The sequence below is a fragment of the Peromyscus leucopus genome, chromosome 4, assembly GCF_004664715.2.
Source record: "Peromyscus leucopus breed LL Stock chromosome 4, UCI_PerLeu_2.1, whole genome shotgun sequence".
Classification (NCBI taxonomy): Eukaryota; Metazoa; Chordata; class Mammalia; order Rodentia; family Cricetidae; genus Peromyscus; species Peromyscus leucopus.
In genome coordinates this window covers 96,528,581-96,553,571 of record NC_051066.1, presented here as the reverse complement: position 1 = coordinate 96,553,571, position 24,991 = coordinate 96,528,581, and the positions used below count along the sequence as shown (strand labels likewise).

The 24,991-nt window shown below is 42.3% G+C and overlaps 2 protein-coding genes across 6 annotated transcripts; one reads left to right on the top strand and one right to left on the bottom strand.

Moving 5' to 3' along the window:
- Positions 1–951: 951 nt before the first annotated feature.
- Positions 952–18,711, bottom strand: Haus2 (HAUS augmin like complex subunit 2). Of its 2 annotated transcripts, XM_028878668.2 has the most exons (6): positions 18,597–18,711; positions 11,880–11,972; positions 11,384–11,453; positions 7,823–7,955; positions 5,016–5,124; positions 952–2,789 (listed from the first exon to the last, which is right to left on the bottom strand). In XM_028878668.2, exons 1-6 carry the CDS (start codon positions 18,687–18,689, stop codon positions 2,583–2,585), a joined length of 705 nt encoding a protein of 234 aa, XP_028734501.1. In that variant the 5' UTR covers positions 18,690–18,711; the 3' UTR covers positions 952–2,582. The 2 variants fall into 2 exon arrangements, with proteins under 2 accessions (XP_028734501.1, XP_037061058.1); XM_037205163.1 differs by lacking the exons at positions 7,823–7,955; positions 11,880–11,972; positions 18,597–18,711 and having other exon boundaries at positions 11,384–11,426.
- LOC114699571 (leucine-rich repeat-containing protein 57) lies at positions 18,639–23,844 on the top strand. 4 transcript variants are annotated; one of them, XM_037205160.1, is made up of 6 exons: positions 18,639–18,809; positions 19,121–19,226; positions 19,334–19,472; positions 20,105–20,373; positions 22,114–22,299; positions 22,798–23,844. In XM_037205160.1, the coding sequence occupies exons 1-6, from the start codon at positions 18,757–18,759 to the stop codon at positions 22,837–22,839; spliced, it is 795 nt and encodes a 264-aa protein (XP_037061055.1). In that variant the 5' UTR covers positions 18,639–18,756; the 3' UTR covers positions 22,840–23,844. The 4 variants fall into 4 exon arrangements, with proteins under 4 accessions (XP_037061055.1, XP_028734499.1, XP_028734500.1 ...); XM_028878666.2 differs by having other exon boundaries at positions 18,639–18,867; XM_028878667.2 differs by having other exon boundaries at positions 18,744–18,860.
- The last annotated feature ends 1,147 nt before the right edge of the window (positions 23,845–24,991 follow it).

Genomic DNA, 24,991 nt, shown 5'->3' with positions numbered 1-24,991 from the left:
CCTTATTCCTTTTAAAAACTGTTTTGTGTTTGTATGTGCACGTGACTGCAGATGCCCACTGAGGTCAGAGATCTTTCTAGAGCTGGAGTTCCAGGCAGCTTTGAGTCCCTAATGTGGGTCCTCTGCAAATTGTGACCAAACCCTCCTGACCTGCTTGTCTGACACCCTATCCCACCCCCAGAAGCCACTCAAGGATTCCACTCCTACGCCTGCCTGCTCCTTAAATTATGTGAAATCTCTGTATGTGTACAACTGGAGCCACAGATAAGCCCCGACACATGAATGGAAGTCAGAAGACAAGCTTGAGGGCTAGCTGTCACCTACCTTGACAGTGTCTCCTGTTTGCAGCTGCATGTGAGAAGCTAGCTACCCTCCCTTCTGTCTCCCATCTTACTGAAGGGTGTCCAGTTTTATGTGGGTTCTGGGGATTTGAACTCAGGTCCTCACCCTAGCATGGGAACTTCTATCCACTGAGCCATCTCAGCTCCTGCCTGTTTTCTTGACCTCTAACTGATAGCTTTCTCTTCTTACCCATCTTTCTCTTCCGTGCATCTACAGAGAACTCCAGCTTGCCTACTCTCAGAACTGGCCTTGTGTTTCACACACACAAAAACAAACACTGGTTCAACACAGCGACATAGGCCTGCATTCCTAAAATTTGGTAAGCCGAGGCCAGAGGATTGTTGAATCCAGCCTAGGTAACATGAAAAAAGAACTGATTCTCTCTCCCTCCTAGGCAACTTTAATTCAATAGACTGACTCACTCTATTTCTTGCTCTCTCACATAAATCAGCACTTACTGACCACACCGTACAAAATTAGCTTTTCTCTTTACATTAGAATTTAGGTTAACTTACCTTAAGCTTTTGTGAGTGCAACAGTTTGAATGCTTATACTACATTAAGCTAAGAGTATTTTCTTTCTGTTACTTCGTATTCATATGAAGCCACATTTAGTTGAAATTAGTTTATTTTTACATCGTGAGGCATTAATAGGAAATAAAAATACAAAACTACCAGGGATATTAATAGTGGTAATATGATAATGAACATATGTATACACATAATACACAAGAAATCACACAAGGAAAATGACTAGATGTTAAAAGAGATTTGAGATGAAATACAAATAAGGATTTTGATGACTTGTCTGGGTGATGTTCAAAATCTCAACACCACTCTTGTATGGCACATTTATAAAGGCTGTAGACTTTTTCAAAACAATGATCTGTTGTTTTAATAGCGTTTTTTTTTGGGGGGGGCGTGTGGAGGGTAAGGAGCCTGTGTTTTATGAACATCTACTTTACAATCTAACAGGTGAAGTCTTATATTGAGAATGTGATGAACAAAGGTCTGCTAAACTCCCATGACACAGAATGTAACAGTATGGAAATGCTGATGCACACATTTTAAAGGAAAACAGAACCTCGGTTTACATATAAGCCAGAAGTACTTCCAGTACCAATGTAACAAGAACAGCTTAAGGCAGTTGTTACTGTCTCTACTTTAAGGATACTAGTGTCTATTTTATGAATAGCCCTAGGTAGGTAAAATATATCATATTTTTCATTACAAACCTCTAAGCTTTAGCCAGATATGATGGCACGTCTGTGATTCCTGCACTTGGGAGGCTGAGACAAGAAGTATCATGTGTTTGAGACCAACCTGGGCTACACAGTAAGTTCAAGTTCTGCCTTGGCTACATATAAGAAGTATCAAAACAAAAATTTTATCACAACATGCTCCCCCACCCCCCCCCCAATCTTTCTTCTTTGGGTGTCCCAAGCTGCCAGCACACATCCTCAGCACTTGTTTCCCAGGCCCTCCTGAGAACACAGCCAGGTTCAGTGATCTGCTAAGAGGTTATGTAAGACTTAGCATCATCACACTCACAGCTGTGAATTGGTACAGCACCCGAACTGTAACACTGTGAAATGCAGTCTACCACCAAAACTGCTAGGGCTATGGTGCTCGAGAACTCTGCCAGAGACCAGTAACAAAGTACTTCCTGCCTGGCATGTACCAACATCCTAGACTCGCAGAAGGAAAGCAAGTGCCCCATATAAACCACACTGCACAGCCTGGTCACCCTGAGCCCTCCTCATCCTCCTATTACATAAGTTTCTAGCTGTGCCAGCCAAGGAACTACACTTTATCAAGCCTTCAAGGGAACAGACTGCTATGTGACTATTCTGCAATTTCCTAGGAACAGTCACCATAGAAGTTTTCAGACTCAGAAATACTCCACTTCAGAAACATTTTTAAAAGACATAATACAGAATCTGCTGTCTGAAGAATGTTCAACTCACTTATAATAAGTTATCAAACACATATTTGATCTTTTTTAGCTTTACCAAAGAGAGGAAAATAGATGAAAAAAAGGTATGTGGATCCTAGGGATTGAGCTCAGGGTGTCAGGCCGAAGCAGGAGCTTTTTCCTGCTGAGACATCTGTCTGGTCCTGGTACTCCAATAAATAAGAGGCTCTTGCAGTGTTGCTAGCCACAAAGCCTATCAATATCCTTGTCACAACCACCTAGAAATGGACTTGAGTACACGTAATTACCAAAAGTAAAGATGGCGATCACTTGGTGTTAACAGTTTGGGCATGGACTTTAGAAACAAAAGATAAAGGAGGTACTACATCAAGTCTGTGAAGATAATTTTCTTCAGTCAGTATTTTGGGGATATCCAAGGAAATTTCCTTTTGTTGTTCTCGCCACCTGAGTATATTCTCTGCCAGTTCTTCCGTCTCGTTCACCAAAATATCCATCTTGGCTAAAGCCTTGCTCTGTGACATTTGAAATAAAGAGAAATAGAAAAAAAAATCAGTTACTGATTACCATTATGTTAGAAACAGATTCATCAAAATTAACATCTGATCTTTTTCTAGTCCCTTACTACAAAAATTCCTTTAAAACTGTGTCTCTACCCCCACCCCAACCTACATATCTTCTATCTGAATTCACTTCTCCTTTACCATCAATTTTAAACTCGATGCAAATAACCTCAGGCTTTCTCACTGTGCCTGGCTGGTCTGGAATTCACGGTAATCTCCTATTCCACCATCCCCAGGGCTATGATCACAGGCATGTGTGTGTCACCAAAGTTGTCTTAAACTGATGCTAAAGGCGTAGGGTGATTAAATCTGCAATTCTACAATTTTCTTTTCTTCTGGTGCTGGAGAAGGTGCAAAGACCTTTCACATACTAGGAAAGCACTACAGCAAGCTGATCCTTGGTCCTGAAAGTCTGTATTTCTAACATGTTCCACATGGTAATGATCCTCTGGATCCATACTTTGAGTGGCAGGGCTCAATCTAGTCTATTCATTTTTTTTTTTTTTTCATGAGTAAAGCACAGTGCTGACCAATCTACTCCTCTGTATTCTTCCTTTACAAAATGAATATGGACTGGAACGATGGCTTAGCTGTTAAGAGCACACTGGCTGCTCTTCTAGAGGACCTAGGCTTGATTCCCAGCACCCACATAGAAGCTCACAACTGTCTGTAACTCCAAACCCAGAGGATTTGGTATCCTTTTCTGGCCTCTGAGGCATCAGACACACATGGCACAGACTACACGCAGAAAAAAACATGAATACATACAAACAAAACAAAAGTGAAAAACAAGGGTCTGGAGAGAGGCATCAGAGGGAGAAAGTGCTTCCTGGTCTTCCAAAGACCTGAGTTCGGTTCCCAGCACCCATGGCAGATATCACAACTGCCTCTAACTCTAAAGGATCCCACACCTCAGGCACCTGCACTCACACTCTATTGATTTTACTGATTCTTCAAACTAACTCTGAAAACTTTCTAAAGTCTTTCTATGTCCTATCCTGTTCCCAGTCCCCTGTATTGAAAGTAATCTTCCCTGTGATCAACAGATAGCAATTCCTAATCATTTTATTTTATATTTACACAAATATAATCTATGAAGTAAAAAATATGTATCTTGGTACATATGGTGGCATATGTCTAAAATCCCAGCACTTGGAAGGCAGAGGCAAAAAGACAGTTTGAAGCCACCCTGGGCTATACAACAAGACCATGGAGGTGGGTAGGAGGAGGGAACCAGATGGGAAGGGAGAAAGAAAATGGAAACCATGTTAAAGCAATACTTTTAAAAAATTTTTTTTTGTTTTGAGACAGAATCTTACTTTGTAGCTTAAACTAGTCTGGAACTCACTAAATAGTGCAGGCTAGCCCCAAACTCCACAACAATCTTCCTCAGGCACCCAAGTACTAGAATTATAGGTGTAGGGAACCATGCTTGGTTAAGAAAATGTTTACATGAACTATGAAAAAGGCTGAGGGGGGGAGGGGCGAGGGGAGGCAGGGGGGGGGCAGGGGGGGGGGAGGGGGGGGGGGGGGGGGACTTGGACTGAGTACAGGGTCACAGTCGGGGGGGGGGGGGGGGGGGGGGGGGGGGGGGGGGGGGGGGGGGGAGTAGGGGAACCATGGCTGATATGTAAACTGAATGTATTGTAAAATAAAATATATATATATATATATATATATATAAAAGAAAATGTTTCTTTTGCTTCATGATTTTATTAATGACTAACTGAAAAAAAAAAGTGAAATTAGCCAAGCTCAGAAAGACAAACACCGAAGTCTTGTCTCATATGTGTACTCTAGATTTGAACTGTGTGTCATGAATGTAAGGGAAACAGTGATGAGAAACAGGATAAAAAACATAATAGAATACATGTGACATGCAAACAAAAGGAGACACTATCCAGAGGAAGCAAGAGGGCCAGGAAGAACTGGAGGAAAGAGATCAGAGAGGACAGCAGCAGATGAGAATACAGTGGAACAAAGAGAAATTGCACATCCATGTGAGAATGTCATGATGAAAAACATCACTTTGTTTGTTAATTTAGGAGTCTGAGGCCAGCCTGAGCTACATGAGACTATCGAAAAAAATAAAATAAAAACCAAAAAAATTAAATGGGACGGTCACACAGTTGAGATTCTAGTATAAGAACTAAGAGCAGCTATATTAGTAATACTCACCATTTGCTTTAGGTTTTCTTCTAAATGAGGGATATTTCTAATTGTTTCCAGATGGGTTTCCAATTTCTCAATGAAAGTCACAGCTAATTCCAACAAATGTACCATATCTCTGAAAGAGAGTGCATGGGTGAGTGTAAATTTACCCCAGGCTCCGTGTTTGAACACTCGGTCCCTATTGGGTGGTGCTGTTTGGGGACTCACTGGAGCTTTGGGGCCCAGGGACTAGATGGCAGATATAGCTCAGTGAGGGCAGCCCTTGAAGGTGCTTTCCAGTTCCTGATCCACTAAGATGCGAGCAAGCCATGCCACAATCCCGCCACCGCCGACGGAGCTGCCGCGCTGCAGCCGTACAGCTGAGTGAGGAGAAAGGCCCCCCTCCCCCGCCCCGCAAGCATGACAGCTCCAGGCGAGTCCCCAGCGCAAGTGTTCCAGCTCTGAAGGGAAAGGCATCCTGGCAGTCAGGAGCCAAGAAACACCACACAGCTGCATCGCACAACAAACCTCACACAAGAGATTTACAGGGAAAAACCCAGAAGAATGGCGGCCTGGATGAGGGTGAGAGGTGAGAAGCACTAGAGAAGTGAGCAGAAGACAGGGTTTATAGAGGTTTTTTGGAGGGTGGAGCTTTCCAGGGTGGGGATTGGTGGGTTTTCACGTCCAGGGCATTCGAGTGTTAGTGGGTGGAGCCTGAGTTAGAAGTCCTCAGGGACACGGCCAGCCACTTGAACCAGCCACAATGCCGTACCTACAATGTAAACTGTAGACAAAATAAGCCTCAGCTCAACTAAGTTGCTGTTAGTATTCTGTGACAGTGGTTAGAAAAGAAAAGCAGTACAGGGAGGAAAAAAATTAACTTTTCTTCTTCCTCCTCCTCCTTCTAAATATTTAGTTTGGGGGATGGGGATTTAGCTCAGTGGTAGAGTGCTTCCCTAGCAAGCGCAAGGCCCTGGGTTTGGTCCTCAGCTCTGGAAAAGAAAAAAATATTATTTTGTGTGTGGGTGTTTTGCCTGCATGTGTCTATGCACCACATGCATGCAGTACCCACGGTGACCAGAAGAGGGCATTGGATCCTCTGGAACTGGAGTTACTGAAGATTGCGAGCTGCCATGTGGGTGCTGGAAATTAAACCTGAGTCCTCTGGAAGAGTAGCCAGTGATCTTAACTGCTGAGCCATCTCTCCAGCCCCTTAACTTCTCTTCTTTAGTTGTTTTGTTTCTTTTCCTTTAATTAGGACTATTAATTTGAAATAAGCAAATCTAAGGAGCATCATTAACAAACATTTTAATGGAACTATCAATGGTGAAAAGGTTCTTCTCTTTCACTGAAGCAAAACTTAGATCGTCATCCAAATAGAAAAATGGAATGAGCCAGGCATCATGATTTGATCCTTTAATCCCAGTGCCCAGTGCTCAGGAGGCAGAGGTGGGTGGATCTCTGTGATTTCCAGGCCTGCCTAGTCTACACACCAAGTTCTAGAAGAGCCAGGGCTACATAGAGAAACCTTGCCTCAAAAGACCTAGAAAAGAAAAAGAAAAATGGAAAGAAATAATATTCATGATAACCGAAATCTAACTGCTGGAAAACCCTCAGTGGAAATGGTTGTGGTGATACGTGTCTTTATTCCAAGCACTTGGGAGGCAGAGGCAGGAGGATCTCTGTGACTTTGAGATCAGCCTGGTCTACATAGTGAGTTTTAGGCCATCCAGGAGGCACATATTGAGCCCTATCTCAAAAAAGAAAAAAAGGAAAAAGAAAACCCTCAATTGTTGGTAATAACCATCTCACATAAAGTCATTTCCCTAGACAAAACCTCATATTGGTTCAGAGAACAGAGAAGACACCAAGGAAAAATACTACACTGAAAGGTATCATATAATTTTTTTTGAATCTGCATTATAAAATCTTCAAAATCATCTTTTTGCTGTTGGCTTTTGTTTTGTTTTTGAATCACTTGCCAGACACTTTGAGATATATTATCAGTAAAGGTAAGAATAAAGTCCACTTTTTTCATCCTCGGCTACACAGCAAGTTTGAGGCCAGTCTATGTAAGACCCTGTATAAAAAAAAAAAAAAAAAAAAAAAAAAAAAGGTATTTCCAGTTTTTGTTGCCTCCCCCTTCTGTCTTTTTTTGAGACAGGGTTTCTCTGTGTAGCTTTGGTGCCTGTCCTGGATCTCACTCTGTAGACCAGGCTGGCATCGAACTCACAGAGATCCGCCTGCCTCTGCCCCCCAGAGTGCTGGGATTAAAGGTGTGCACCACCACTGCCCGGCATCCTTCTGTCTTTTTGAGACAGTGTCTCCTTACGAAGCCCTGTACTGAAACTCACTCTGTAGACCAGGCTGGCTCCAAACCCAGAAATCCACCTGCCTCTGCCTCCTCAGTGCTGAGATTAAAGTCGTGTATCACTATGCCTAGCTTCAGTTTTTGCATCTTTTAATGTCTTATCTTTGTTAAATATCAACAGAATTTTTATACATAGGTAATGATAAATGTATTTCATAAAACGGTCTACACATAATAAAGCAGATCTTACCGTGCTGCATGTTAGGGATCTAATATTTTTTGTCAAAATCATGATTTATAATTCCTAAAACAACTGGCAAAACAAAGTCCTTTCTTTTCTTCCAGTTATAATTATTAAAAACAAAGAACACTTTCCGGTGTAATGTATCAACATTAGTAATGTTAATAAATACAACCAACAATATACTGTTTTGTGAATTATGCTACAACCTAACTGCCAGGCTAAACAACAGCTACTCTAAAAAGACATGCATCAGTCTCCGTCTCTGCTTCGGGCTCTAACCTGTGATAAACAGCTTCCAGGGGCAAGTTCTCCTGGCACGTGGGTCTCAGCAGTCTTTGCCTGACGGCCCGCTTCTCTTTCAGCACGGCTTCCAGATGGTCGCTCATGCTCTGCAGAGCGTCACACTTCTCAACTACATAAACCAGAGATGGCAACCGCAGTCAGCGACAGGACAAGCACGTTTTAGACTCTCTTTCTTCCCACTGCACCAAGGCTGTGTCACACTGCAGGCACCGGGTTCCAGAAGCCTGCCCACGCACCAGGGACAGATCCCGATCCCCCTGCCTGGTTGCCCCCCAAACAGTTCGAGCCAAGGACCTGCCTAGGCTCAGTGTGCTGGGCTCTGCTGACTCCCCATGGGAGACGTTGAATTTGGGAGATGTGAGGATGCGGGGTGGCTTGGGAGAGAGGGCTGGGGAGTGGGAGGAGGGAGGAGCTGTGGTATGTGGGGTGAGTAGAAAATTTCTTAATAAAGAAAAACGAAAAAAAGTTAAAGAAAATATTCTATCTATCCTATAAAAAAATCTCTTTCTTGGTGAGTGCAGAGATGGCTCAGTGGTTAAGACCACTTGCTGCTCTTCCAGAGGTCCCACATTGGCAGTTCACAACCATCTGAAATTCTAGTGCCAGGGGATCCTATGTCCACCTCTGGCCTCTGTGGGCACTGCACACACACAGTGCCCAGACACATACCCATACACATGAATATAGTAAAAATAACCCCAGTCAGCATTAACCTAAGGCTGGGTATAGTGGCACACACCTGTAGTCTCAGCACTCCTCAACCTGAGGCAAGAGGATCACTGAAGTTAGGAGTTAGACCTAGTCTAGGCAAGAGATCCTTATCTCAAAAGCAGACAGACAACAAACAAATAAATCAAATAAATTAACTTCACAGTCTCTGAACATCTTTCTTACTTTTCTTTAGTAGCATCAATTTAATCTTCATTTTTGACTATTTTCTCTTATGTTTCCTACTAACAACCAAACTCTAGTACTAAATTCTTTCCTGTGTTTTTCAAATCTACTTTTTATTCTGCCTTAAATCCAGGGCCTATTTTCATATAATAATTATACAATAATCATAAATTTTAAAATTTAATTTCCTCTCTCCCCATCTACATGCCCCTTTTGTTTTCAAAAGGACATGTTTGAGAGTAGATTATAGACAGCATGACCTTTTATTCTTAAAAACACAAAAATTACATTAGTGTATATGTATGTGTGTGCAGGAGTGCCTACATGTGTGCCACAGTACTACGTGACGGTCAGAGGACCACTGTCAGGAGTTGGTTCTCTCCTTCCATGTGAGTCTTAGGGATTAAACTAAGGCATCAGGCTTGATGGCCAGTGCCTTTATCTGATGAGCCATCTAGAACACCCATGATCTTTTATTCTTTTTTTGTTTGTTATTTTCTTTGTTTTTCAAAACAGGGTTTCTGTGTAGCCCTTGCTGTCCTGGAACTTGCTCTGTAGCCCAGGCTGGCCTCAAACTCACAGAGATCCACCTGCCTCTCTCCTGAGTGCTGGGATCAAAGGTGTGTACCACCACTGCCATTGATCTTTTATTCTTAAAACTTTATTCCAAGAACATATTCTTACGTAACTTATGTAATTACAAAACATTCCCAAATTTGGAATTTTTTTTCTCAGAAAATTTATTCATTTTAACGTTTTTTGCAGTATTGGAGACTGAACCTAGGGCTTCATACACGCTAAACAAAGATTCCACCATTAAACTACATCCCCAAGCCTTTCCCCCCAATATTTGTTTAACATTTTTAAAGACTATTAATTTAATTCTGTGTATATGTGTGTATACGTGTGTTAGCACGTGTCACAGTGTTCATGTGGAAGTCAGAGAGCAACTTTTTGGTCAGTTCTCTGCTTTCACTGTGGTCCCAGATCAGAACTCAGGTCATCAGGTTGAGCAGGAAGTGCTTCTACCCACTGAACCATCTAACTGACCCTGTTTGTTATGTTGCATTATTATCTGTATGTGGGAGTGGATGCATGCACGCATGCCGCAGCACATTACCAGAGACCAGAGCACACTTTTGGGAGGAGGTCCTTTCCTTCTACTGTGTGAACCCTGGGACTAAACTCAAGTTCTCAGGGCCAGTGGCAAGGGCCTTTACCTGTGGAGATACCTTGACAGCCCTGGGTTTGTTTGCTTGTTTTCAGTTCTTCTGAGACAGGGTTTCTTTATGTAGCCATGGCTGTCCTGGAACTCGCTCTGTAAACCAGGCCAGCCTCGAACATACCAACCTCTGTCTCCTGAGTGTTGGGATTAAAGGCCACCATACTAAATATGGAGTGCTAGGGATTAAATCCAGAGCTTCATGAATGCTAAACAAACACTCTACCAATCTCAGCTACATACACAGTCTTTCAGAAAATCTAACATTGATCTCTTCTTGTCTTTGAGAAGCTACTGTGGTTTGGAAACTGTGTTGGAAGTTTAGTCTTCACTGTGGTATTCTGGGGGGTGGCGGGAGCTTCAAGAGGAATGGGGAGCAATTAAGTCAGTTAGGGCTAGGCCCTTGTAAAGAAGTTAGTTCAACTCATTTTCAAGACCCCTCCCTGCTGGACATGGCGGCATATGACTTTGATCCCAGGATTCAAGAAGCAGTGGCAGGTGAATTTCAGAGGCTTAAGGCCAGCCTGGTCTACACAATGAGTTCCAGGCCAGCCAGGACTTCATAGTGAGACACTGTCGCAAAACTGCACAAAACAAACAAAAACCCTTCTTGATGCAGAGTGCTATTATTTTACTACTTTTTTTAAGTTTTATTTTTTTGTGTATGGGTGTTTTGCCTGCATATATGTATATGCTTTATGTGTGTGCCTGATGCCCATGGACATGGATTTCTCATGATTGGAGTTACAGATGGTTGTGAGCTGCCATGTTGGCGTCTGGAACTGAACCTAGGTCCCCTGGAAGATCAGCCAGTGATCTTAACCAATGAGCCATCTCTGCAGTTCATCACTCTACTTCTTACACTTTGCTTGCTTGCCCTTTAAAAGGACATCAAAACCTGGTTCTGCCTGATTTCTGATTACTGGTTAGTTCTCCTGGACTGGGTGCTACAAAGGAGCAAGACTGACCCTAATTACTCTGGATTCTTGTCCTACAATATGATGTCTCCTTGCCACGAGCTCTGGTGCTGGAATGGCATCCACCATGTGGACCTCACCATTGTTGAGCTATGTACCTTGAAACCTCCAAAACTGTAAGCAAAATAAATCTTTTTTCATTGTACATTATCCAGCCTCAGATATTTTCTTGTGGCAACAGAAAAGGAGATTAATGGAGGAGCCAACCTGGTCACTTTCTATATGCTATTTTTACTAGTCAAGTCAACTGGACTTGTTCCAAACTAGCCAAGGCTAAACAGTAAGAAAACAAAACAAAACAAACAAAAACCCTGAAAACATATTAGTTATGAGACAATACCTGGGAAAGGTTATGACATTAGAATTCTGCCGCCTGGTGGTTATATACAATAATTCAAGATCAAGCTGAAATCCTAATGATTACTCTCTTAAGCAACAACTTACCCAAATAGGAAGGATGAGTAAGATCTGCTGTATCCTTTTCCAGTTTCAGAAGTTCAATTTCCAGGTTGTTCTACATGATGAACAAGAGGAAACTTTAGCTCACTCAGCAAATGTCCTGAAGTTCAAGGCTTCAAACACTGATAAAAAGGACACGCTATGGAAACACAGTATAAGACATCTACATGTTCCTTAAAATGAGATGGAAGGATGGTTTATATAAAAGCCAGGGTATACCACTGGAACTTTTCATTTTGGTATCCTGATTCCTGTTATTACAGTAACTACTACATGTACCTACCAGCCAGGCACCAGGCACTGTTTTAATTGCAAAAGAATGCTATTCAAACCAATTAAGAGGTTTTTTGTTTGTTTTAGAGTTGGGCATCAAACCCAGGACATTTTGTATGCTAAGCATCCACATTTTCTCTGAACTACACCCCAGCATACTACACACTTTTTTAAATGGAAAAATAGAAGAGAAAAGCTCATAATTTACCTGGGAGATTTCAGCTTGAATATCTGAGATCTGCTGTAATCTGGAGAAGTTCACAAAGCAAGGAGCTGTTTTCTTAGATATATCTAACATCTCCTATTGGTGAATGAACAGGGAAAGTATAGTAAGTTACAAAAAGTATGCATACTAGAATAACACACACAAGGGACTAAAAATAACACTGTCATCAGGCAGTGGTGGCACATGCCTTTATTCCCAGCACTTGGGAGGCAGAGGCAGGAGGATTTCTGTTAGAGGCCAGCCTGGTCTACAGAGAGAGTTCCAGGGCAACCAAGGCCACATAGAGAAACCCTGTTTCAAAAAAATAAAATAAAAGTAACATTATGTCCAAAACTGCACCTAACACAAAGAAGGCATTAAAACTGTAGCAATAAATATCTTCTGTTTTTATTTCATTTTGATGATATCTAATGTAGCCCAAGTTAGCCTTGAGCTTGCTATGGCCAAAGGATGACTTCGAACTTCTGATCTTCATAACTCCACTTCCCAAGTGTTCAGTATAACGGGATTTTGTGTTTGTGTGTGTGTGCACACACTAGAGTGCATGTTTTATGAATGCATGCTCATATACATGCATTTATGTGTGTATTTTTGTGGTGGCCAGAAGTCAACATTTGGTGTCCTCCTCCATCATTTCTCCATCATACTTTTTGACCAAGTTTCTCACTGAACCCAGAACTCACATTTAGAGAGAGGTAAATTAGGAGATGGTTAGCCTAGGACTCTATTTGGTTTTTGTTATGTACAATCCCCACTTGTAACAATGTGCTTGGCACACTAGCTCCTTTCCTTGCTTATGCTAGGTACATGTACTTCTCTTTAAACAGTGCACACAGCAACCTTAGAATCCTCTAGAACTCCTCACTTGTACTGCGCTACATGTACTCTCATGCCTGAACAATAATATAGTTTCTCTGCCTCTGGTAAGAAGCAAATTTAGACAGTAAAGAACATTTTGGCCTGAACTGCAATGTACAGAAAGGCAGATGACTGAGTCCTCTAGTAAACCTTTAGGGAAAGCCCATTACTACTGTATGCCTGTGCATAAATGGGTCTATATCTTAGGAACTTGTCTCTTGCTGTGATTAAAAAACCATAACCAAAGAAACTTATAAAATAAAGTGTTTAATTTGCATTATGAATTTGAGAGAGTTAGAGTCCATAATTGTATTAGTCAGGTTCTCTAGAAGAACAGAACTGATAGAATGAATCTCTATGTCTACAGAAGGGCATTTATTAGAGTGGCTTACAGACTGTGGTCCAGTTGGTCCAACAAAGTCTGTCTGCCAAGAGAAAGTCCAAGAATCCAGTAGTTATTCAGTCCACAAAGCTGGATGTCTCAGCTGGTCTTCAGTAGATGCCAGGATCATGAAGAAGGAGGCTCTAATGCCAGTCAGGGAATGAAGTTGCCAGCAAGAATAGGGCAAGCAGGCAAAGAACAAGCACGTCTTTCTTCCATGTCCTTATCTAAGCCACCATCAGCAGTGTGGCCCAGATTAAAGGTAGATCTTCCCACCTCAAAAGATCCAGATTAAAGGTGGCTCTTTCTACTTCAAATGGTTTATTAAGAAAAATCTTAGCAAGGAGGTATGGCACACTCCTTTAATCTCAGCACTTGAGAGGCAGAGGCAGGCAGATCTCTGAGTACAAGGCCAACCTGGTCTACAAAGTGAGTTCCAGGACAGCCAGTGCTATACAGAGAAACCAACGAAATAAAACAAAATCTTTGCCAGGTGGTGGTGATGTAAACCTTTAATCTCAGCACTTAGGAAGCAAAGGCAGGTGGATCTCTGTGAATTTGAGGCCAGACTAGTCTACAAAGTGAGTTCTAGGACAGCCAGATCTGTTATATAGAGAAACCCTGTCTCAAAAAATAAAAAACAAAACAAAACAAAAAATCCTTCAGGTGGGTCAAGCCTCTTGGGTTTTAGTTAATTCCACAATGTAGTCAAGTTGAAAACCGAGAGCAGTCATGACAAGTTCACCCCTTGTCAACTTGACATACAATCGTGCTTACTTTCCAAATGAAAACAATAATCAGATCATAATTATACCTAATATGATATAACAATCACATATACAACTGCAAACACTATAAATTTTAGAACAGGTGGCAATGTCCCTAGAGGGACATTCTTTTAGTGCCTCAAAACTTAAAATATGATAACCACTGATACTCTCTTAATTAACATTACATTACAAGATAAAGAAATCAAGGAAAGAAAACACAAATATTTGCACAAATACTTTCTTAACAAAATATGACAGAAACATTCAATTACAATCCTTGTTTCTGTAACTGGTCACATAGCCTTAGCTGGTATTTATAACTACCTCCTTCTACTACCCATTCTGTATTTCCTCCACCCTCAACAGGTCCTGGTTCTTTTCCCAGAGGAGTGACCCATACTTTCATTCTTGATGGATCTGTGCCCTTTGTCATCCTGCCTGGATTAGGCCATTGTAGCTTCCCATTGACTTTAATCACAGGACATGGCAGCACCAAGAGACTCCGTAAAGGATCTCCCACACTCCAGACATAATCTGTCACCCCCAGACAGCAGGAAGTAAATGTAAGAACATGACACCCACATTCCCAAGAGGTGGGGTGGGTAGTTTTTGGTCTTTCAATGGATTATGGATATTTGTCATTGTTTAGAGTGGCTGGTTACAAGCTGTTACTAGTAATGGTCAGGCAAAATTCTGAACAAAGGAGTTTAGATTCAGGGTTCTTGTTTTGAAAAGAAAAAAGGAGGATACAGATATAATAGGATAAAAGGGTAGATTATTGAATCTACTTTGAAAAAAGATACAGATATGATAGGATAAAGGGTAGATTATTGAATCTACTTTGAAAAAAGATACAGATATGATACGATAAAGGGTAGATTATTGAATCTACTTTGCAAAGAAAAAAGGGAGGATACAGATATAAGATAAAAAGGCAGATTACTAGCCGGGCGGTGGTGGCGCACGCCTTTAATCCCAGCACTCGGGAGGCAGAGCCAGGTGGATCTCTGTGAGTTCGAGGCCAGCCTGGACTACCAAGTGAGTTCCAGGAAAGGCGCAAAGCTACACAGAGAAACCCTGTCTCGATAAACCAAAAAAAAAAAAAGGCAGATTACTGAATCTACTTTTAAAAAGCAACTGCTAGTTTTAAATATTTTACTTTGGATTTTTATATAATGTATACAAATTTGAGATTAATTTTGTTAGAACGTACTGTACATACATTTTGTTTAGATTTTTTGTTTGTTTGTTTGTTTTTCGAGACAGGGTTTCTCTGTGTAGCTTTGCACCTTTTCCTGGGACTCACTTGGTAGCCCAGGCTGGCCTCGAACTCACAGAGATCCGCCTGGCTCTGCCTCCCAAGTGCTGGGATTAAAGGCATGTGCCACCACCGCCGCCTGGCACTGTACATACATTTTTAATCTTGTTCAAGGTACTGTACCTACACAACTTATTTATCAATGTAATGCAAATTTCAAGTCCTTGAACGTTATTATTACAAGCTCTTTAGCATAATGAATAAATGCAATAAAACTTGTAGTCATGTTAGGTATGTTTTCAAGGTCAAACAGATATTTTAGATAGACAGGTCATCTTCAAACACTTCAGATATCTACAGAATATGGCATTTAAGATGTTTTAACAACATAGGTTCTTTTTTTTTTTTTTTTTTTTTTTTATGACAATGAAACATGTCTGCTCCTGGCAGCACCAATCTACTTCAGAGAAGATGATGGGCATCAAAGAAACTCCATATGGAGTTTACTTTCTTTGTGGCAAAAGTAAGCCACTGGTAAGAAAGTCCTCTTGCCTCAAATGCTGACAGTTGCTGTCCAAACTGGACAAGCAGGAAACAATAGAGAGTGACTCCAAGCCTTGCAAAGGCAAGGTGGGACAGTCCTTCAAAACTCCTGCTTCATAAAAAAGTCTGTTGAATATTCTAGGCCTGTAGGATGAAGATTGATGCCCCAACATTGCAAAGGAACTTTGGAGGACTTGTCCAGGTGGCCAGCTGTTTCTGTCATTTCTCATAATTTTTGGAAGTTGATTGCTTGCACTTCCTGTTTACTGAAGTAATATTATTTCCTTCTCAGGTCTCTGGAGTTGAAGAGTAGATAGTTATAGTTTTCCTTGTAACGAATTCAGAAAAGAAATTCACTAAAGAGGTATAAAGTGTATAAGTTTTGAGAGACATCAAAAGATAGTTTTCAGTTGGTAATACAAGTTAGGATAGAAAGTGAATTAGGTACAACACTTTGGACTCACCAAAATAGGATAAATAATAAAGTATTTTCTCCAAATCTGTCAAGTGTTAATGGACTAGACATTATTGATGTAATTATTGCCTATATATTATATATAGTTATTGTACTTATTATATATAATTTTTCTTATATTAGGTATAATCTTTTTTTTTTTTTTAATTTTAGACAAAAAGGGGAAATGTGGTGCTCTAACAAATAAAGCTTGCCTGGAAATCAGAGTGTCAGGCTAGCCACTAGTTAGCCACAGAGGCCAGGCAGTGGTGGCACACACCTTTAATCCTAGCATTCCAGAGGCTGAGGCAGACAGATCTCTGTGAGTTCAAGGCCAACCTGGCTACACAAGATTGATCCAGTCTAAAAGAGAAACAGAGCCAGGCAGTGGTGGCACACATGCCTTTAATCCCAGCACTAGGGAGGTTGAGACAGGAAGTGATATGGCTGGGTGGAGAAAGGAATATAAGGTGGGAGGAGACAGGAGCTCACCCTCTTTTGGTTGAGGATTTGGTAGAGGTAAGAACTCTAGTGGCTGGCTGCTCTGCTTCTCTGATCTTTCAGCTTTCACCCTGATATCAGACTCCGGGTTTTCATCAGTAAGACCAATTAGGATTTGTGCTACACTGTTACTCCTTTCTTAGCATGTTGGCCTAAGGGCACTGGAAGCCTAAAGTGATCAAAAGGAAGTGTGAGCTTCCAGCTCAATGGAATGTTTGTTGTGTTTCCTGGCAGGCACTCCCCAGCTCTGTAACCAGCAGAACTTAAGGTCACAGGAATGGGAAGCAAAAATTTCCCTAGTGGGTCACTAGGGGTGGTAGTGAGTGTAACCAATTCCTTTCCACCCACTGCTATGAGAGAAACCTTATCCTATACTGGATGCTGATTCAAAGTATAGACTGCCCCCTGGAGAACCCTGCCCCAGACCTCCAGAGTGCTGTCACCTGACTGGAGCTGTAACTGTGTCTTCAAAAGGCCATTCCATTGTTCTATCAGGCCAGCTGCTCCAGAATTGGGGGAACATGGTCAGACCAGTGGACGCCTTGATCGTGGGACTGCTGTTGCTCTTCAAAAGATAATACGTCAAAAAGGAGAGGGTTCTGGGATGGAATTCTGCCAACTTGCTGGGTGGTATTGGAGGAATTTCTTGGTCTTTTTAGGTGTCTCTTTTTTGTTTGAGACAAAGTCTCCTCACTCTGTACCCTAGACTAGCCTTTAACTCTGAGCAATCTTCCTGCTTCCACATCTCCCAAGTGCTTAGATTACAAGTCTTGTATCCACACTTTAGTATTTCAGAAGTCGCTAAGGACTCTTATATGAATTAAAAAATAAATCTTCCATCAAGTCTGCATTAATAATTTCTACAAATGAATTACTAACTTTCCTAACTTCTTTTTTGGTTTCTGTTTTTGGTTTTTTGAGACAGGTTTCTCTGTCTGTCCTGGAACTCATTTTGTAGACCAGGCTGGCCTCAAACTCAAAGATCTGCCTGCCTCTGCCTCCACAGAGTGCCAAAACATTGGCTTCAACTTCTTTTTTGTATCAGTTTCCTTCCCTTCAATCTTAATGTCCTTGGTCTCTCCCAATTCCTTTCTGTCATTTTCTATTATTCCTTCAAATGCTTCCCCCACTCACACTCCAACAGCGTGTGTGTGTGTGTGTGTGTGTGTGTGTGTGTGTGTGTGTGTGTGCGCGCGCGCGCGCGCGCGCGCGCACACACACACACACACACACACACACACGCACACTTTTATAAGATGCTCCCACAAAGTCCCCACTGGAGTTTTTCTGTATTCAGGGCCTCTTACCCCAAATATGGTTCAGTAATTCCCATAAATAGGCGTTACTGGAAAAGCTGGTTTTAAGTACCGGCCAGTATCTCTTTCTTACTGCCTCCCGCTCTACAGTATAGAGCAGCGGTTCTCAACCTGTGGCTCTCAATCACTTTAGGGGTCGAACGACCGATCTTCGCCGGGGTAGCCTACGACCATCGGAACACATAGATGTTTATGTTATGACTCATAAAAGTAGCAAGATTACAAAGTAGCAACGAAAATAACTTTATGGTTGGGGTCATCACAACATGAAGTGTTATTAAAGGGTCACCGCAGCCTTGGGAAGGTTGAGAATCGCTGGTCTAGTGGAAGCAGATCAGAGGAAGGGGGAAAAAAATGCAGAGCGCTGTTCCATCTCCGACAACCAGCCCGGGATAACCGGCAGGCACTCAAAACACAGAATCCTGGGAACGCCACCTACTCCGTCCCTCACCCTTTAAAAGAACCCGCGGGAGAATGGTCGCCGCCGCGGCCTCCAAGGGGCGCTACCCGCTATTCAACACAGCCCTCCACCGGCTCCCGCACGGCGGAGCCACGAACGACACCTCACAGCGGAATTCTGTCGCCCCCTTGATGACGCCGCGCAGCCCCCCGCGTACCTCGGTGACTATCCCCGAAGCCACCCAGTGGTTCAGCAGTAGCCCAGCTGCACTCGGCGCGGACGCCGGGTCCCACGGGTTCGCGGCAGCCATGGCTCCCACACACCCCCGGAGCTGGCGCCAGGCGTGAGAGGCACCCAACGAACGGTCGCGCGGCTTGATGATGTCACAGGGCGTTCCCGCCCGGGCGGAAGCCCTGGGAGCGCGTCTCAGGCGAGCGCGGGTCCCGGGTGTTCCCTGGCGGAGCCTGCTCTGCACTGAGCCGTAGGAGGCGAGTCTCGAGCTCCCTGATCCCGCAGTGGCTCCCGGAGGCTCCCTGGCCTTAGCTCGGCTGCCAGAGCAGCAGGACCTTGTGGTAGCGCTGTCTACTAGCCTGCTTTCTCCTTGCCGCCCTCTTTGGCTGCCCCCTAGGAAGTAGGGCTAGGCAGAAGGTGACAACTGGGACAGGAGACCCAAACGGGAGGTTTACCCGGGGGCTGTTATGTCTAGACTGGGGCGGTGACAGCTACGCTTCTTTCCCGCAGGGAACTGAGCCGCGGCGCTAGGATGGGAAACAGTGCCCTCCGCGCTCATGTGGAAACAGCGCAGAAAACTGGTGTCTTTCAGCTTAAAGACCGTGGTCTGACCGAGGTGAGAGGAGAGGGGACCGACCCAGAAACTAAAAGGGAGAGGGATGGCGCGGGGTGTCGAAGTTTATTGGTGCGGGATTTTCCACGCTGTGAACTCCCTTTCTCCAGTTCCCCTCAGAGTTGCAGAAGCTGACAAGCAACCTTAGGACCATCGATTTGTCCAACAACAAGATCGACAGCCTACCGCCCCTGCTAATAGGAAAGTTCAGTCTGCTGAAGAGCCTCTCCCTCAACAACAACAAACTGAGTATGGCTTTTGTGCCTGGCTAGCTTTTGCTAGTGATCAGCAGTTATGAAGGGTGCTTTTCCTCGTACAAGCTGATTTTGTTATGAAATCAGTTCAGGGGATGCAGAACGTTAGAGTATTGAAGCTTTCTGCCTCTTGCAATTAAATCTACACGCCTCCTTGCATAGCATAATCATTATTACTAGGTTAATTTGGACTTGCAAGACTTTTGGGATGCGATGTAAACAGTTACCTAATATGGGGGCAGGGTAGAATTGGAGGCTTTTCCAAACCTCCCTAGATTGTTGTTAGAATATACCTAGGCCCCTTTAAAAAACAACACTATTATACACATAAATGCTTTTCTGCATCTTGGTGGCTCCTTAATCTTCTGAACACTGTTGGTAAAGTGTGATACCTAAACTTGACATGTGCAAATCCTATGTAAGAAGTGGGGACTGGTGATTTGGGCCTGGAATCCCAGCCACTCAAGAGGCTGAGGCGGAAGGACCATTATTTCAGGGCCAGCCTAGACAACTTAATGAGACCCTGTCTCAAAAATAGAAACAAAAACAAAGTGGAGCAGGCCGCCATCTGTCTTTTCATAAACTTTAGTTCTATCAGATTTTTTTAAAAAAATTTTTCTTCACCAGCTGTTCTACCCGATGAATTATGTAACCTGAAAAAACTAGAGACTCTAAGTCTAAACAACAATCACCTGAGAGAGCTACCGTCTACCTTTGGGCAGCTTTCTGCCCTGAAGACCCTGAGCCTCTCTGGGAACCAGCTGGGAGCACTACCACCTCAACTCTGTAGCCTGCGACATCTGGATGTAGTAGATCTCTCTAAAAACCAGATTCGGAGCATACCTGACACTGTGGGGGAGCTGCAGGCCTTCGAACTCAACCTCAACCAAAACCAGGTCAGTTCTTTGTGTGGCTGTGTACGACCCGCCCCCAGCCCCACCCCAGTGTGTGTTTGGGTTTATGGTTTCCTGATACTTTCCTCTTCCTTAAGCGCTGATACCAGAAGCTAAAAGATATACTTCATAAGTTATTTCAATGCCCAATGTTACGGAGTGGGTTGATAGCGACTGTGTAATGGTTCAAGGTGTTTTGAGGGAGAACAGAGCAACAGGGAGAGATATTTAAAAAAAAAATGTTGGAAGCTTGGCAAATCTTCAGTTCCTTTCCACACCACCAATCATTTAGTGAAGAGCCACGTCAGGGATGGAATAGTGCAGGGGTGAGACTTAAACCCATAGAATCTGAGATTCAGTCATCAGACATTTTTTTGTTTTGTTTTGTTAAATATGCATCCTTTTGTTGAAAAATCCTTAAGTGATAGTTTTTCAGGAGCTAGCTTATCATCAGACAACTTTACAACTGAAATGTTTTGCCTTGTTTTGAATCTTCTTGGTTAACATTTGTCTGGGGAAGCACTCTGCTCTAGACAGGAGGCCTAGTGATGAAAGGAACATTTGAGATTAGGTAGCCCTTAGTTTCTGTAGCCACTATGCTTCCAGGTATGTACATCAGCTACCATGGACATGTTGTTACTGTGCTGGACCAGAGTTGACATTATGACAGTCAATCTTTGAGGTTGGCTTCATTTTTTTTCCCTGACATCTTTAGGGGAAAAACTGTCATCTATTAGGCACCAAGTATTAGTTGATGACTTATTCTACATTCCCTATGGCTAGACTGTGTAGTTGGAAGGTTTCTCAGACCTTACTTGAATAACCTGGGGAGCTTAAGGTCATCTTAGTATTTGATTCAGTGAGAGGTCTAAGAATCTGCATTTGCACAAAGTTCCCAGGTGATGGATGGAGATACCAGGCAGTCAACAGAATTTGGTGACCTGGGGCTGGAGAACAGCTGAGGCATGAGACTCTGGTTCATCCTGTAACATGGGAAGGAAAAAAACTTGGAGCATTCAATTGGCCAAAGTGAACGGATCAATAACAAAGTGTTTGGTATTGACCTGGAGGGCCTATACAATGCTGTTGAATGGGCGTGCCGAGTCCATCACTTGAGTCATCCAAATGTCTTAGTGAAAATTGTAGATACAAACTGTACTAGAGGTTAGTAGATAGAACTGTTGATACGATTTTGAGGTCATAAGTGAAATGGCTTTAAGAATGTTTTCTAGAAGGTTGAGAATGTAAAATATTAAGCATTAGGGGTTTCTGCTTGAAAATAATAAAGATGTCAAAACAAAAACAGGAGAAATCCAAAAGAGGAAAAATCTAGTGTCAGGAACAAAGGGGAGTCTCAAGAAAAGGACCGATAGTCCAGTCGGGTGCAGCAGTGCATGGGAAGCATGGAGGGAATCCTGGTTTGGGTATTAAAATGTTTGTGTGGTGGTTCTGAGTGGCAGGTTACTGGCAAACTTTTCCCTTGAACTTACATGATTCTCATGTTTTTTATAATAAATGTACAGTGCCTTTATTATTAGTTTTTATTTCTGAAATGCTACTGGTATCCTTCAAATCGTTTGAAAGTGGAGGAGTAACAGAAGGTATGTTAACAGAGGCTTCTGGAATGAGTAGGCAGTGAGAAACCGGAGGCGTGGAAGAAAAGCTGGGACCCAGGCAAGGTTTGCTACAGTAGTAAAAGTAGCCATTGTGCTCTTTGTACTCTCACTGTTGTGTTGTCCACAGATATCTCAGATCTCGGTGAAGATATCCTGCTGTCCTCGCCTCAAAGTGCTCCGACTGGAGGAGAACTGTCTGGAGCTCAGCATGCTTCCCCAGAGCATCCTCAGCGACTCCCAGATTTGCCTGCTCGCTGTGGAAGGCAATCTCTTTGAAATAAAGAAACTTCGAGAACTAGAGGGTTATGATAAGGTGTGTATAAGCATCTTCTTCATTTCTAGTGTCTGTACCAGAGAAAATGCTGAGGTAACCTAGGTGATGGCTACAGTTAGCATCACCAGGTTCATACTTTGGAGGTAGTTCTAAGACTTGGTCAGACTGTATTGTGCCAAGGTGACTTTTTCTACATTCTGCTTATTGTAAAGCACCTTTTTATGCTTTCTAGTAAAATACATGAAAAAAAAAATCAGTGTGTTTTAATAATCAAATACTTTGCTGAGTGTGGCAGCATGGCTTTAATCCCAGAATTTGGGAGGTGGAGGCAGGCAGATCTCTGTGAGTTCAAAGGCCATCCAGGGCCACATAGTGAGAATCTGTCTCAAAAAGGGAGAAAAAAAAGTAAATTTTGTATGTAATGAACCAAGTCAAATTAAAAAGAAAAAAAAAACCCATAAAAACCTAAGTTTAAAAAATACTCTTATATTTGCCCATACCAAATACCATATGTATATTTTTCTTTCATGTTTTTAGTACATGGAGAGGTTCACAGCCACCAAGAAGAAATTTGCATGATGTTCTCCAGGACAATTAAGGAACCTTAAGGACACTGACTTGGAACCTCTGTTGGAATTTGGCCGAGTTAAAGGCTCCTGATGTTGGAGACACTCCAGATTACATTTCATTTAATGACTTTTTTCCTTTTAAGGACTATCTCAGATAAGCTAAAGGAAAAAGACTTAGGAGACAGGAAGAGCCCTTCATTTTGAGCCAATGGACAGGGCGATGGCCAATGTTGATCTTCAAAACCATCATTGTTAGTTGGGCTCTAAGAACCAGTAGGTTGTTGCTATTCATGCAGTGAGGAACTGCTGCCTGGTAACAGAATGACTCCACACCACAGCCAGAGGTTTTGTTGAGTTACATCGTGCCAGCTTTCATAAAGTCAGTTACCACATCTCTGTGTTAACACTTCATGTTTTTATGAAATTCTAATTTGTGGGAAACTTGTATGGCTAAGGACATATGCTTTTGTTCCAACCCATCAATTCAATAGGAGTGTTTCCACTTGGAAGTTGGGAAGTACATAAATATGTAGCTATCTTAAAGCACGCTTTGTCAAGAGGAACATCAGCACAACAGCCATCAAGGAATGTTCCCCAAGGCTGCAGCAGCAAATTTTCTACTATTGCAGGTGCCTTACTGGCAGAAGGCTCCGAAGAGCTAAAAGTATATGCAAAAATTGTATAGTTTTTGGTTTTTAGATAGGTGTTTGCTATGTAGCCCAGGCTGGCCTCAGACTTACAATCTCCCCATGTCTACTCTTTTAAGTACTGGATTACAGGCATGCGCCAGACTCAGCCTACTTGTAAGATTTTAAATGAATTTTAATAAGATTTTCCTGAAGCTTTGTTAAAAATCATGTGTTATTTCTGGTAATTTCTCCCCCTTTTGTATTTATAACTGTACTAATCAAATTACCTTCAAGAAAACCATTGCTATAATATTTTAAAGTAACCTATGTTTATCATGGTTATTCTCTGAATGAGAGGATATACTAAATAAAATATTTTTAATGAACTTTAGAAGCAATGTTAATCATTTAAAGAAGAACTTATAATCAGTTGAGTGGTCCTTTGTTCCTTGAAAGTAAACTGGGAATATATTTCACGCTCTTGTTTGGTTTCATGAGCAGTGAAACCCAACTGATGTCACTCAGATGTTTCTGAGGAACTGGGAATCATGTTAAGAGAATGTGAAAGTACACACTGAGAGAGAGATTTCAGATTATCACTGATAAGAACATTGCAAAGCAATCCCCAGGACTGGTTTCTGAAGTCTTCTCTTAGCTAAAGATATACTGGTAGTTCTCAATAATAGTTAAAACTAGCTTAAAGTTGAAAAACCACAAGAGCTTACATGAAGCAGCCTTTCTGACCTTAAATTTGATCCAGGTGTTCTTTCCCCCATGTTGTTTTATCTATTTGGGGGCAGGTGGTGTCAGTTTATCAGTATCATGAAGGTTTGTTTGTTTTTTCCCCTCAGATTTATTTTTCTTGAGTTTTCTGCAGTGGTCAGAATATTGGATCCCCTAGAACTGGAGCTACAGATAGCTTTGAGCTGCCATGTGGGTGCTGGGAACAGAACCAAGATCCTCTAGAAGAGCCTCAAATGTTCTTAACCACTAAGCCAACTAACTAGCTCTTTAGCTTGTTTTTTAGTTTAGTATGTATTGTTCTTGCTGATCCACTGAGCAGCTGACTTCTCTTGGCATTTTACCAATACCTCTCACTTAAAAAATCTGAACTTACAAATTTAATAACTTAGATGTATTCATTTGTGTTCCCCACTACTGTGAGAATCACTAAGTACCACCTTTTCTTCAGTCTCAAATGCATGTCCAACCATACCAGATTATACTGCTCCAGAATGCTTTAGTGTTGTTCAGTCAAGAAATGCCCTCTGACTTACTTGGGCCTGCCCTATATCTAAGCTCCTTCCCTAAATCTAATCCGAATTAACTACTCTCCAATCTGCTGATAGAATGCTTTCCATATCCTATATTTATCTCTCTTGCTAGACTAAAGTGCTTGAGGCTAAAAACTATATAAAGTAAGGGGCTAGAAAGATAGTTCAGTGATTTAAAGTACTTGTTCTTGCAGAAGACTCAGGTTCATTTCCTATACATACATGGTGGTTCACAACCATCTGTAACTCCAGTTCTAGG

What these genes read in the sequence shown, in the direction of transcription:
- LOC114699571 (XM_028878667.2), top strand. Translation starts at nt 18,757, where the DNA reads ATGATGTCACAGGGCGTTCCCGCCCGGGCGGAAGCCCTGGGAGCGCGT. An exon ending in AGCCTGCTCTGCACTGAGCC is followed by an intron (nt 18,861 to 19,120) that starts GTAGGAGGCGAG and finishes TCTTTCCCGCAG; the next exon opens with GGAACTGAGCCGCGGCGCTA. An exon ending in TCAACCTCAACCAAAACCAG is followed by an intron (nt 20,374 to 22,113) that starts GTCAGTTCTTTG and finishes TGTTGTCCACAG; the next exon opens with ATATCTCAGATCTCGGTGAA.
- Haus2 (XM_028878668.2), bottom strand. Translation starts at nt 18,689, where the DNA reads ATGGCTGCCGCGAACCCGTGGGACCCGGCGTCCGCGCCGAGTGCAGCT. An exon ending in TTCAAGCTGAAATCTCCCAG is followed by an intron (nt 11,454 to 11,879) that starts GTAAATTATGAG and finishes TTCATCATGTAG; the next exon opens with AACAACCTGGAAATTGAACT. An exon ending in TACTCATCCTTCCTATTTGG is followed by an intron (nt 7,956 to 11,383) that starts GTAAGTTGTTGC and finishes TGGTTTATGTAG; the next exon opens with TTGAGAAGTGTGACGCTCTG.